A 14159-nucleotide genomic window follows, 5' to 3' on the forward strand; every position below is an offset into this window, starting at 1 on the left:
AGGACAACCCAAATAGAAGAAATAGCAAGTGTGAGGCCCTGAGGTGGGGGGAAGTCAGCATACTGGAGTAGGAACAAGGAGGCCAGAATGTCTGCAACGGTTAACTAGAATGGGTTTTTAATTTAAGTGCAATGAGGCATCTTGAGAGAGGTTGAAGGAGAGGAGGAATCAACTCACATTTTCTTTAAAGAGATGACTCTGGCTTCTGTGTAGAAAATGGCTTCTGGGTGGTGAGAGAAGATGCAAGAGAACCTGAGAGGCAGATGGAGTCACACAGATGAGAGATGGTAGTTCGTGGGGCTGGGGCATAGAAAAACAATTAGACAAGGACAGAAGAAAATGATTCACTTAGTAGCTTATATTCACAGAGGAATTTCTCATGCTTTATCTCAAATTATCTTTAAGGTCCTTTCCAACTCCCCAAATCTGGATGTTAATCATTTATGACCTTAAGGGATTTCAACAATAACTTTTTCATTCTCCAAAATCATCATAACACATGTGATAGTAGAATTGCACTACCCATACCTTTCTCAGTATATATCTATTTAAAAATGTTGCTTTCAAATTTTCACTATCAGAGAATTGAGACATATTATTCATCTTTGCTGTTTGACATGTTGGAGATCAATTTTTAGACTGGAATTCATGGTTTTAACATAGTTCAAATTGTGTTCTTAATCCCATACTCTCTGGAGCTAGAATGCATGGGTGGCTTCTCAGCCAGGATAACTCTGAAGTGATGGTAATCTATGTATGATAGCTGACATGTTGTTATATGGGTAATAAAGATAATATTGAGGAGCAGAATTTAAGAATTCCTCCCTTATTGTTCTAAACAATTAATGCTTTGCAAGAATTATATGATGATCTTTGAAATTGTGACCAACATTTATTCATTCAACAACTTGGTAAGATATTGGTTAATAAAATAGAAATGGTCCCAACCTTCACTGCTTACAGTAAATTTCTAAGATAACAAAATTAATAAAGAAACAAGTGTGTGTGTGCACGTGTGTGTATGTGTGGTGTTAAGTGTCATGAAGGATATGAATAGGTCACAATGACACAGAACAGAGGTGATATGGAACCCGTTCATGAAGATGGTTATGAAAGGTACCACTGGGAAAGAAACATTTAAGCCCATGCATACTTCAACCATATGAAGAGTAGAGGTAACATCATCCAAGTAGAGGAAATTTCACACACAAAAGCTCTTAGATAGGTATGTACTTCAGCAGTTGGGGAAAGAGAAAGGAGGCCGATAAGGCTGTAGACAAATAAGTAAGTGAATCTGAAGAACAGGCAGGAGTTAGATAACAGTAGAGTTATACATCTATGGTAAGGGGTTTGGATTTTAGTTCAGGCATGTAAAAGACACAAAAGGCCTAAGAAGAAAACATCATGACAGATTTATGTTTGTTTGTTTGTTTGTTTGTCTTCCAATCACTCTGGCTGCTACATAAATAATACAGTGGAAGAAGACAAGAGTTGGAAAGAACTAGACCAAAAAAGAGATTCTTTCATGTTCAGAGGAGTAATGATGGTTGCTTGATTCACACTAGACATGGAATATATGAGAGAAGTTGACAAATTAAAGGTATTTTTTGGATAGAATAAGACATTTTTTTATTAATATGAAGCAAGGGAAAGAAAGGGAAAGTGGATAACTCAGGCTTCTCACTTAAGGGATGGTAGATAAGATTGTCACTTTACAAGAAAATAAAACCTGATAGAAAAGATCTAGTAGAAAAAATCAACAGTGCTTTATCATAAAAGACCTAGACTAATAATTCCAAGGTCTCATTGAATGCTATTAAGAGAAAGTGCAGTTTAATTTAAGAACCTCTTATTGTTAGCCAATGATGGTAAGAAGGGGGATCAAAGCAGGGAGAAGAAAATAAAGTATCCAATATTAGAACCTTAAATGTAAAACAGTATCAATCAGGAAAATGGACAGAGATTGCCATGGCTGAGGCAGGGAGAAGAGATAAGAGAGACAAGAGGTACTAAGAGTATACAAAGAAGAGAACAGCAGAAAGAGGGCATCACCATGAGGATGATGTGGATGAGATGATGACGATGGAGATTAGGATGATGATATAGATGGTGATGATATTGACGAGGATGATGACAACTATAACAACAACAATATCTCAAAAAATTTTTAGCCATTTTGCACTAGTTGCATGTGCTAGGTTGTGCACTAGTAATAAAGTCACCAAAATTTCAGTGGCTTAAAACAACATTGGCATGTTTCTCACTCATGCTTCATGTGTGTTTTAGATCAACTGGGGGCTCTAAACTTGTCTGCCTCTGATACCCTTGATAATAGAGCAGCCACCATTTGGGGCATTGCCGATCATCATGGCAGTGGACAAGGGGCATGACAAATTGCACCCTAGTTCTTAAAGCTTTTGACAAATCATTAACACATACGACCTCAACCACTTTTATTGGCCTAAGCAAGCCACATGGCCACACCTAACACCTAATTACAGGGTACTTCAGTTATGCTTCCAGGAGAACTGAAAATTTTTGGTGAATCACACTAATTATTTGTGTACTTGCCATATATATATATATATATATATATATATATATATATGTATGTATTTTAATGTTTATTTTTGAGAGACAGAGTGCAAGCAGGGGAGGGGCAGAGAGAGAGGGAGACACAGAATCTGAAGCAGGCTCTGGGCTCTGAGCTGTCAGCACAGAGCCCAACGCAGGACTCAGACTCACAAACCATGTCATCATGAACTGAGCGAAAGTTGGCCACTTAACCAACTGAGCCACGCAGGCACCCCTACTTGCTATGTTTTAATTGGATTATCTTATTCAATCTTTTCATAATGCTGTGAGGTTGGTACTCTTCATCCCCACTTTACAAGAAATTGACATTTAGAGTGTTAAGGGATATCTGGTTTAGACAGGGTAGAGGACACACATATTAATGGTGAGGCCATAATTTAAACTCAGAGCTTATGTGCTAAACTCTTAGCTATGCCACCTATACTGGCCATGTCAGCAGTCTTAACTGTACTCCAAAGGAATGAGGACATCCCTTAAAAATTTTTTAAAGAGTGGGATTATTAGATTTCAAGAAATAGTAGGTACATATTTCAGTTCAAACCTCAGATAATCCCCAAAATTTGCCTTATAATTATTTCTGCCTTATAAATCAAATGTAATTTTTGGTTTGAGCCACCATTCCACTGGTAAAGTGAAAGATGAAAACTTAATCTTGGTCAATTTTGAGGTCTTATGTTCATTGGTGAGAGTTTGGTCATGAGCAATCACTGGCTTGAAAAGATTACAAGTGATTGATGTTTGCATTTGCATATTCTTAATTTTGTTGGTTCCTCTCCAAACAGTATAGGCAGGTTCCCAACAAAAATGCTCTTTTGGTCTGGGATTATTTTAGCTAACTCTAGAGTATCCACTGGCTCAGTGGATAGATATGCTGCTATCAGAAGACACTGTCACAGTGATCTCTTCATTTACATTTGTGCACCAGTCAGAAACTGCATATAGATTTTTGAAATAGGAGCAATGCATCCACAGCCACAACCACTACCACCAAATATTGCCTACATCAGGGCGGTTTTGGAAGCCTTCGTGGTGTCAGCAAATCCGATGCCTTACAGTTTTCTTCTGTATATTTAGGGTCAGATTCTTATCCTCATGCTTCCTACTCTATGAAATAATAATAATAAAAAAAACACTCCATATTGGTTAAGTCGCTTTTATTTGATATTTTGTTATTGAAGTCAAAATCATGTTAACTAATTTAGCTTATATATGTAGATAAAAATTATCTGAGAATTTTTGCTAGCCAAGAGAAGAGACTGTAGGAAGAGAGAAGGTTGAAGATAAAAGAAATAAAAAGGAAAGCTAATGCAAAGCAAAGTCCCAGAGTAGGTGAAAAGATGGGCTTATTGGGAACAGTGGAAGTGGTGGCCTGCAGTGAGAGAATAGACACATCATTCTCCATGACTGATGAAAAGGAAGAGAGAGTGAATGTGAATGTAGATGTTAGAATGTGTTGTGGTGGTAAAATTATCTTCATAGTGAATCTAAATGCATTGATTTGTGGAAAGTTAAGTAGTTTGCTTGGGCAGAGGCCTGAAGAAATGTAGGAAACATTTCACACAGAAATTGAGGGGAATGCTGGTCAACTAAAATGATTTAAAGGCAATTCTAGGAACCAAGCTGAGTTTGTAGACCACGGACATGGGGTGGCTGTCAATTTGAACCTTCCATGGGACAGCAGTAGAAGAGAAGATAGTTGGAAAATGCATCCCATGTCTGGGTTTTCTCTCATAATTAAGACAGAAGGACTGGACTGCAAAAGAGTGGATGTTAAGACTATGAGTTATGTGAACAACTGGTGCACCCACAATTGGCTGGGGAGGGAAGAAAAACCAGGAAGACTGAAGAAAAATGGAGAGAGCAATAACAACATGAGAACTGCATAGATGACTCTGTGGAGTGTCTACTATGTGCCAGGTGCTCTGCTACGTAAAGCATCATCTCACTGAATATGCTTTCCAAACCCAGAGACTGGTATGATTCCCCTTGTCTAGATGGATCAATTTAGCATTAAGACATTGACTAGCTTTATTTGAAAAATCATTACATTTACACCTAAGATTAAATCCCAGATCTGTCTGACTTCAGTGTCTAAGTTTTCAACCTCTCAAGGGTCTGCAACTTACTAAGAAGGCAAAAGCTGTAGAAGTGGATGCAACACACATGGACAGGTAGGAGGTGGTGGTCTCAAGGTAGGATACTGGAAGTCAAAGCTTCATAATTTAAGGTGTTAATGCTAATGCCTAGATTAACGATGTGTGTAACTGAAGTTGAACAGAGGTGAAGGTTACTTGATAATCAATTATTGGTCTGAAGTTCTTGTTCTCACTTTACTACAAGAGTTACATGAGGGGCGCCTGGATGGCTCAGTCCATTGAGCGTCCGACTTTGGCTCAGGTCATGATCTCTCTGTACGTGAGTTTGAGCCCTGTGTCGGGCTCTGTGCTGATGGCTCGGAGCCTGGAGCCTGCTTCGGATTCTGTGTCTCCCTCCCTCTCTGCGCCTCCCCCACTCGTACTCTGTCTCTCTCTGTCTCAAAAATAAAATAAAAACATTAAAAAAATTTTTTTACAAAGAGTTACACATATTAGTCAGGACTCTTTTACTTTCAGATTCTAACTCAAACACTGTTGAACAAAAAATAATTTACTATAATCATGTCTCATGAGCCCAAGAGCATTAATGCAACTCGGCCGTAGGAAAGACTGGAACAAGGGGCAGAAGGCATGTAGGGAACATCAGTAGGGCTATCAAGCCATCTTTGAATACCCTTCCCTTTTCTCTCTGCTAAAAACTTCATCTGCTCTGGAGGGTACGACAGCTGAAAATGGCTTACCTCCATTTCTGAGATTATACACCTGTTCCATTTAGTATACTAACCTATCTTGAAATTTCCAAATTCTTGGAAAATGGAGTAATTGGGAATTAGATGCTCACCATCAAATTATATCATACAAAATGTTTGCTATAAAGGAGGCAGTGGTTATGAGAATAGTTTCCTCAGAAGAGAGAATGAGCAGATAACCCTCACATTATTCTTCTTCCTGTGGATCTATGCTTATTATCTGGAAGAAATATCCTTCCAATTTCTAACCTCTAATTTCAGTGAGAATTTATCTCCTCATACTCTCAGCCTACTGCCTTTTATATTTTTGTGATGGTGTTCTTGCAAAATAACTTGAAGGCAGAAATTAACAAAATAAACTGGTGTCTACCAGGAAACTAAAATGAACATACTCAAGAATCTCAAACAAGTTATAATTGATATTAAAAGTTTCTAGATCTTGTGTTTGTTCCTAGAATTCCTTTTGTAGTTCCCGATTCTGATAACATCTCAATTACCTGGGGATTACAGGGTGTTAGGAAGTCATTATTTTCCTTTGAGTATTTATACAGAGATGGATTACCAAACAGGGAAATTGTTTATATGCCATATTAGAATGGGTGGTAAATTCAAATGGACTTGATAAGTCTTTTAAATAAAGAATCTCCATAAGTGGCTGCATTAATTATTACATACTATCAGTGCCATTAAGGTGACTAAAAACTTGTTCTCACTAATGAATATAGAGAGAGCATTTTTTCTTTCCTAAGTATCTCCTCATTAGTCAGTTCTCAGAGGAAGCAGAAATACTTCTGGATATGTTTTATGTGCAGGGGTTGGAAAGAAAAAGCTACTAAAATTGTGTTGAATATCAACTTTATAACAGTACTAAAAGTAGAGGATAAATTATTCATAAATTATTAATTTGAGTCACTCTTGGGGGAGCAGCTATAAACTCATCAGCAAAATATGTGCTTATAGCATATAAAATTGCCCTGTCAAGAGACCATCAGACCATTTTCCCTTGGAGTTCTGGGTTTCCTTTTTCACTTGAGTAGAATTTTCAGAATCCTGGCTCCTGAAGGGATTAGGACAATCTTCCAATGGTGAGTTGGTAAGTGTTGGTAGCTTTGCCGCTAGGGGAGGAGCCAAGGTGATAAAAGGCTCTCTGAACAAGGAAAGCAGGATTTTGGGGGTGCCACAAGAGGCAGCAGTGTACTTTTCTGCCACAGAGCATCCCACAGGAGCCAGGATTTTGGCTGAATGAAAGCTGTTTCGTTATCTATGAGGTTTCAACTTTTAACCTGGCTGTCCAGTGCTCCACATAAGGTCAGCAGAGAGGGTCTTGGTAAGGATCAGTGCTCTGAGAACACCTGAAGATCTGGCATAATGTTCTCCATGAAATCACGTAACAAGAAGCAATAGTAATTTCAGAAGGCTAAAGCCTCACCTTTCTCATGATCTCATAGATTTAATACACAGCAGGTTTCATGTATAATCCAAACAAGAGAAGGAAAACACGGAAGAGTTGCTGTGGATGGACTTCTCTTTGACCTTGGCAACAAATGATATGGAATGAATTTGGTATATTAAATATAGACATACATATGTATATATAGATAATAGAAAATATATATTATAAAAATTTCCTTGTGCTTTGTGTGTTATATAATTAATAGTTAGTATACACATATTATATTTAACATTTACTGTAATCCTATAAAGAAAATAATACTATACTCACTATACAGATAGAGAAACCAAGGTTCAGGGATAAGTCATGACTTGCCAAAGATGATAAAATGTCAAAGTAAGAATTGAAACCCAGATCATTCTATCCTTCTCTTTTTCCTCTTCTTCTTTTTTTAAATGTTTATTTTTGAGACAGAGAGAGATAGAGAGCATGTGTAAATGGAGGAGGGGCAGAGAAAGAGGAAAGAGAGAATCCCAGTAGGTTCCAAGCTCAGTGCAGAGCCCAACGTGGGGCTCAAACCCACAAACTGTGAGATCATGACCTGAGCTGAAATCAAGAGTCTGACTCTTAACCAAGTGAGCTACCCAGGTGCCCCTCTTTCCTCTTTTAAAATATTTACACACACATAGAGAGATAAATGTATAAATATATCCATAGAAAGATACATACATGCAAACATAAACAAATATATGTGGCCTTTACATATGTACGACTCTTTCCTTCTCTCCCTATAATTCTCTCTTACCTTTTCCTTTTATCTTTCTCAGTATATGCCTTTCTTCTTCTCTCTATTCACATACACAGGCAAACTAGGACAGTTGATTACCCTAATAGTGTGTACATTCACCCATGCTACATTCCTCTGGCATATTTGTAACATAAGGTGGTTATGTATATGGTTCATGTCTATTTAGAATTTGAGGGTAACGATGAGCAATTTCAATGAAGAGTAGAAAGGAAGTTTGGATTAAGTCTTGGATATCTCTAATCTAAAACCATATTAGCCATTGCTGCCACAGTAATGTTCTCCAGTGATTAAGACTCTTCTTGGCTTCCATTCCCTTCACATACTTTCAGTCCCTGCTGTCTCACTTTCTCTGTCTCTCTTTTCCCTCTTTCAATTCTTATCACATTTTTAAATCCTCCTTTACAAAACCTTTCTCTTTAATCCAAGGCTGTCTTCACAAAACTCAAAAATATTTTTCTTCATTATGCAGAGAAATTCATCCATCCTCTAGAATCTTTACTTTACATATATATATATATATATATATATATATACACTATGTATTTTTCCCCAAGACAATAAAACCACCTGACTTCAACATGAATTATTCCACTTTCCTAGAAGACCAAAATTTGATATTTGTTGTTTATTTTAAGTAGCATTTTCCTTCACATCACATTCTTGAATCAATGTATAGATTACAGAGGATATTTCTTTTTTTAAGTTTATCTTTATTTATTTTGAAAGAGAGAGAACAAGCAGTGGAGGGGCAGGGAGAGAGGAGAGACAGAATCCCAAACTGACTCTGCGCTGTCAGTGCAGAGCCCAATGTAGAGTTTGAATTCATGAACTGTGAGATCATGACCTGAACAGAAACCAAGAGTTGGATGCTTAACCCACTGATCCACCCACGGGCCCCATGGAGGATATTTCTTGAGCCCAGTTGAAAAATATATTCCCTGCAGGGGAATGTAATTTCCTCACTTCATGAACATGTAGATTTTCTTGGGAAATAGCTTTTATAGAACAAGCTCTGTGCACTTGTCTACTTATTAGCAGGCATCCAACAATAGTAAGTGAAAGAGCATAAAGGGCATTCTGGAACTCTACTACATTTGTAGAATGGACATTGTAGCATGCCCCTTATGGCTAGAGAGAATCTTTCCTTATTTGTGAGTCATGCTAAAATCATATTAGACCAGGGAAAGAAAAAATCATGTGACTCATGTTCCACACTATTGCATCTTCTGCCTGATGCCAAGCCATTAGATCATTGGAATGTGGTAAGATGCCAGGTTCAGACCCACACTCAGAAGTACACTTTGAAACTCAAGGACGCACCAGGTACCTGGGTCTTTGTTTCCTCTCGCTTGTGTCTGTGGCATACTCTCCTGGCCCATTTTTTTTTTTTTTTTGTATTTTAATCCAGACTCATTGCCTCCTTCCCAGGCATTATGATTCTTGGTATTTACTCCATTTCTGCCCTCCCCTCATTCAGAACTTCACTTTTACTTCACATATACATATCTTTTATGACTTAATTATGTCCTTGAAGTCAGATTTGGAATTGCATCTTGTTTTTATGTTTACCCTGCCTTTGTTGCCTTGAGATCCCTACTCCATAAAGCATCACTGGCAGAGGCACCTAAACCTTACATGGCCACTCACATGCTAGTTCTTAAGAGTAGTACAGTATTTTGGAAAGAAGAAGTTAGGTTATATTTCTACATAAGCAATTCTGACAAATTATTTAAAGGAATCCCAAAAGAAAGGAATGTGGATATCTGAAACTCCAGTAAATTTTCTTTTTTCTCATTCAAAATGAATATTATATTTAATACCAAATTTTGCACTTGTAATTTCGTATTCCCTTTCTTAAAGAGATCCCCTTAAATTGCATAACTTTAGTATGGCTGCTGACAAAAGATCTTTAAGGACTTACATCTCTAGAATAAACTGGGTTCCCATTTTTCAAGAGACTATCACTAAACAATATCAAAATATATGAATAAAGGTGAAATGTTAAGGAGAAACAGGATTATTTGCAGAGCTTGAAGATTCTTCTCCCATGATATTTATTAATTACTTTGGTGCTTTATCATATTTTTACACATTATTTGACACTCCTCCCTCTAGGAGGTAGTACTTAATTATCTTCTCTTTAGTGTGGGTGCTGGACTTAGTGACTCAGTTCTGATTAATTGATTATAGAAAGGGGAAAAAACTAATTTTAGAGTGAGATATCTGACAGATATCACCTTAATAAGTGATCAGGGTCAACATTATAAGTCATGTTAATTTCATGTGCCCTCACCCCAGGGATGTGATGAGAAAGGTACGATACCTCTATAGTATTCTTTTTCCACACCATTAACTCCAGGGAGTGGGGAAGAGGGGAGCCTGAGAAACTGTCACAGATTAGATGAAATTAAAGAGATATGATGATGAAATAAAACCTTGTGTTATGGGTTGAAATATATCCCCACAAAATACATATGTTGAAGTCCTAATCTCCATCACTTCAGAATGTGGCTGTTTTAGAAGATAGCACTTTAAAGAGGTAATTAAAATTAAATGAAGTTAGAGGCAGGAAGATGGTGGCATGGTAGGAGGACCTAGGTTCACCTTGTCCTACAAATACAACTAGATAGCAATCAAATCATCCTAAATACCCCCAGAAATCTATAACTCCATCAGAACAAACTCCACAACTAAAGGGAGAGAAGAGGCCACACCAAAGAAGATAGGAAGTGCAGAGACATGGTTCAGGGTAGAAAATGGTCCCAGGTGCTTTAGAAGGGAGTGGGGGAGCCATGGTTGCAGAGAAGCACAGGCAAGAGAGGAGCCCACAGGGGACTGCACAAGAAGGATGTTTCCCCAAAGACACTGGCTTGAAAAACGAGAGAGGCTAAATTTTGTGAGTTCTTGCAACCAGTGGGGCTTAAAGCCTAGAGTTTTAAAAGTCAGCAGGCTTGGCTGAGATAGAGCCCAGGAGGCACTGTGCTGCTCTTGCAGAGAAGGCAGGCAAATAATCCAGGGGCAGACAGTGTGGCAACAGTGATCTGATGAGTCCCTGGGGCACACAGTGAGGAGATTATTTGCTCTTCTCTGAGGGTGTCCTTGAGAGGCAGCATTCACTGAGACATCTCTCCAGGAAAAAGGGAGCAGGCCATTGTCATTTCTCTCCCTCACACCTCAGCACAAACACAGAGCCAACTGTGGGAAGCATCACATTGGGGGTCTAACTTGCTTATACCAAACCACATCTCCCTGTGCTCTGGTGGGATTGCCTTTCTCAGTCAAGTCTGCCTCTGTCCCAGAACTTCAGGATCCCCCCCCTAGAAGTCCAACTCAAACCTCCGTCCACACCACGTCTCCTGATCAGAGTTTTCCAGTTCCTCAGTTCCAGTGAAGGTGGTGATTTAACAAGCAGAACAGAGCACACTTTGATAAAACTTGCCACATTCTGGCCAAGGACTAAACACTTCCCACAGTAGGGAAGGAGAACCTCTGTAGATGACTGGCCTGAAGGATAGAACAACCAGAACACAACAGCAGAGTGCACTCTGGAGACATTCCCTTCAGCACCAGACCCTGGGCACTACATGACCTTTTCTTCATAAGGCCATTACTCTCAGGAGCAGGAAATAAAACTGGCTTTTCTAACAAAGAGAAGCAGATAGAGACTTAGACAAAATGAGAAGACATAAGAATTTATCCCAAATAAAAGAACAAGATAAGGCCATGGCCAGAGAATGAAACAGATATGAGTAACATGCCTGACGAAGAATTAAAGCAGTAATAATAAGTACACTCATTGGACTTGAGAAAAGAATGGGAGGCATCAGTGAGTCCCTTACCACAGAGATAAAAGAATTTTAAAAGAACCAATCAGAGTTGAAGAGTGCAGTAAGTGAGAGCAGAAGCACATGTGATACAATGAGCAGAAGGCTGGAATAAACAGAGAAATGAATTAATGTCCTGGAAGACAAATTAATGGAAAGCAATGAAGCTGAACAAAAGAGAGAAAGAATTATGCAACACAAAAATAGACTTAGGGAGCTCAGTGACTCCATCAAATGTAATAACATTTGTATTACAGGAGTCCCAGAAGAAGAGATAGAAAAGGGGCAAAACATTCATTTCAGAAAATAATAGCTGAAAACTTGACTAATCAAGGGGAAAGGAACAGACATCCAGATCCAGGAGGCACATAGAACTCCTATTAAAATCAACAAAAGGCCAATACCAAGACATATTGTAATTAAGTTTGCAAAATATAGTGATAAAAAAAAATCTTAAAAGCTGCAAGACAAAAGAAGTCCTTAACTTACCAGGGAAAATCCTTAAGGCTAGAAGGAGATTTTTTCAACAGAAAATTTGCAAGCCAGACAGGAGTGGCATGATATATTCAAAGTTTGAATAGGAAAATGTGCAGCCAAGAATACTCTATCCAGCAAGGCTATAATTCAGAATAGGAGAGATAGAGATCTTCCCCAGACAAACAAAAACTAAAGAAGTTCATGACCACTAGGCCAGCCCTGCAAGAAATATTAAAGGTAACCTTTGAGTGGAAAGGAGAGATCAAAAGTGACAGTATAAAGGTAGGAAACACAAAGGCACTAAATGTAAATATTTCTGTAAAAAAATAAATCAAGGAACTGATTTTAAAAAAGATTATAAAACATAATAACACATACCTAAAACATGGGGAGGAAAGGAGAAAAGAATGGTTTCAAATGTGAATGACCATCAACTCAAGGTAGACTGCTATCTGTGAAAGAAGTTATATACACGCCTAATGGTAATCATATATCAAAAAACACTAAAAAACATGCAAAGAATAAAGAGAAAGAAATCCAAATATATCTCTAAGGAAAATCAACAAAACATGAGAGAAAGACAAGAAAGAATCAGAGAAAATCTTCAGAAACAACAACAAAACAGTAATAAAATGGCAATAAATACATATTTAACAATAATTACTTTGAATGTAAATTGACTAAATGTTCCAATCAAAAGACATAGGTGTCAGAATGGATTAAAAAACAAGACCTGTCTATGTGCTGCCTACAAGAGACTCATTTTAGACCTAAACCAACTGCAGATTAAAAGTGAGGGGATGGAGAAACATTTATAATGCAAATGGATATCAAAAGAAATCCAGAATGTCCAAATATATGTTGGACAAAATATACTTTAAATTTTTTAAAAAAATTTAAAGTTTATTTATTTTGAGAAAGAGGCAGAGTGTGTGGGCGAGAGGCAGAGAGAGAGAGAGAGAGAGAGAGAGAGAGAGAGAATCCCAAGGAGGCTCCTGATGTGGGGCTCGAACCCACAAAACTGTGAGATCATGACCAGAGCCAAAACCAAGAGCCATATGCTTAACCAATTGAGCAACCCAGGCGCCCCAACAAAATATGCTTTAAAACAATAAAGGGCAAAATACAACAAGAGGATATAATAATTATACATAATTATGCAATCCACATGGAAGCATCAAAATATAGAAAACAATAACAAACACAAAGGAAATAATTGATAATAAAATAATAGTAGGGGACTTTAATACATCAATGAACAGATTATCTAAACAGAAAATCAACAAGGAAACAATGGCTTTGAATGACACACTGGACCAGTTGCACTTACCAGATATATTCAGAACATTCCATCCTAAAAAGCAGAATACACATTCTTTTCAAACGCACATGGAACCTTCTCCAAAATAGATTATATAGCAGGCAATAAAACAGGCCTCAACAAGTTCAAGAAGACTGAAGTCATACCAGGCACACTTTCTGACCAGAATGCTGTGAAACTAGAAACGAATCACAAGAAAAATTCTGGAAAGTCCATAAATACATGAAGATTAAATAACATGCCACTAAACAATGAATGGGTCAACTGGAAAATAAAAAAGGAATAAAAAATGCATGCAAACAAATGAAAATGGAAACCACAGTCCAAAACTTTGGGATGCAGCAAAAGTGGTCCTAAGAGGGAAGTATAAAGCAATACAGATCTACCTCAAGAAGCAAAAAAAAAAAAAATCAAACAAACAACTTAACTTTACACCTAAAGGATCCATAGAAAGAACAAATTAAGCCTAGAGCCAGCAGAAGGAAGGAAATAATAAAGATTACATCAGGAATAAATGATATAGAAATGAAAGAAAAAAATAGAACAAATCAATGAAACCAGGAGATGGTTCTTTGAAAATCAACAAAATTGATAAAACTCTAGTCAGATTTATCAAGTAAGGAAAGAGAAAGGACCAAAATAAATAAAATTACAAATGAGAGAGGAGAAATAGCAACCAATAACACAGAAATATGAACAATTATAAAAGTATACTACAAAAAGTTATATGCCAAAAAACTGGAAACCTAGAAGAAATAAATAAATTCCTCAAAACATATAAATTACCAAAACTGAAATAGGAAGAAACAGAAAATTTGAACGGACCCCGAAACAGCAAAGAAATCAACTCAGTAATTAAAAAACAACAACAACAACAACAAAAAACTAACAAACAA

At 37.4% G+C, this 14159-nt stretch overlaps 1 protein-coding gene across 14 annotated transcripts in view; it reads right to left on the reverse strand.

Annotated features, from left to right (window-relative positions):
• Positions 1-42: 42 nt before the first annotated feature.
• Positions 43-14159, reverse strand: part of LOC125932768 (uncharacterized) — a 789340-nt gene continuing 775223 nt past the window's right edge. For 12 of the 14 annotated variants that reach the window (XM_049645303.1, XM_049645304.1, XM_049645312.1 and 9 more), the window contains one exon: positions 6876-6973. In XM_049645303.1, the coding sequence (XP_049501260.1) occupies positions 6883-6973 (91 nt within the window). In that variant the 3' untranslated portion in view covers positions 6876-6882. Of the gene's footprint in view, positions 253-6875; positions 6974-13145; positions 13297-14159 lie in introns of those variants that run through there. The other 2 variants (XM_049645300.1, XM_049645302.1) reach the window with 2 other exon arrangements.

The sequence above is a fragment of the Panthera uncia genome, chromosome D2 (assembly GCF_023721935.1).
Source record: "Panthera uncia isolate 11264 chromosome D2, Puncia_PCG_1.0, whole genome shotgun sequence".
NCBI classification, from domain to species: Eukaryota; Metazoa; Chordata; class Mammalia; order Carnivora; family Felidae; genus Panthera; species Panthera uncia.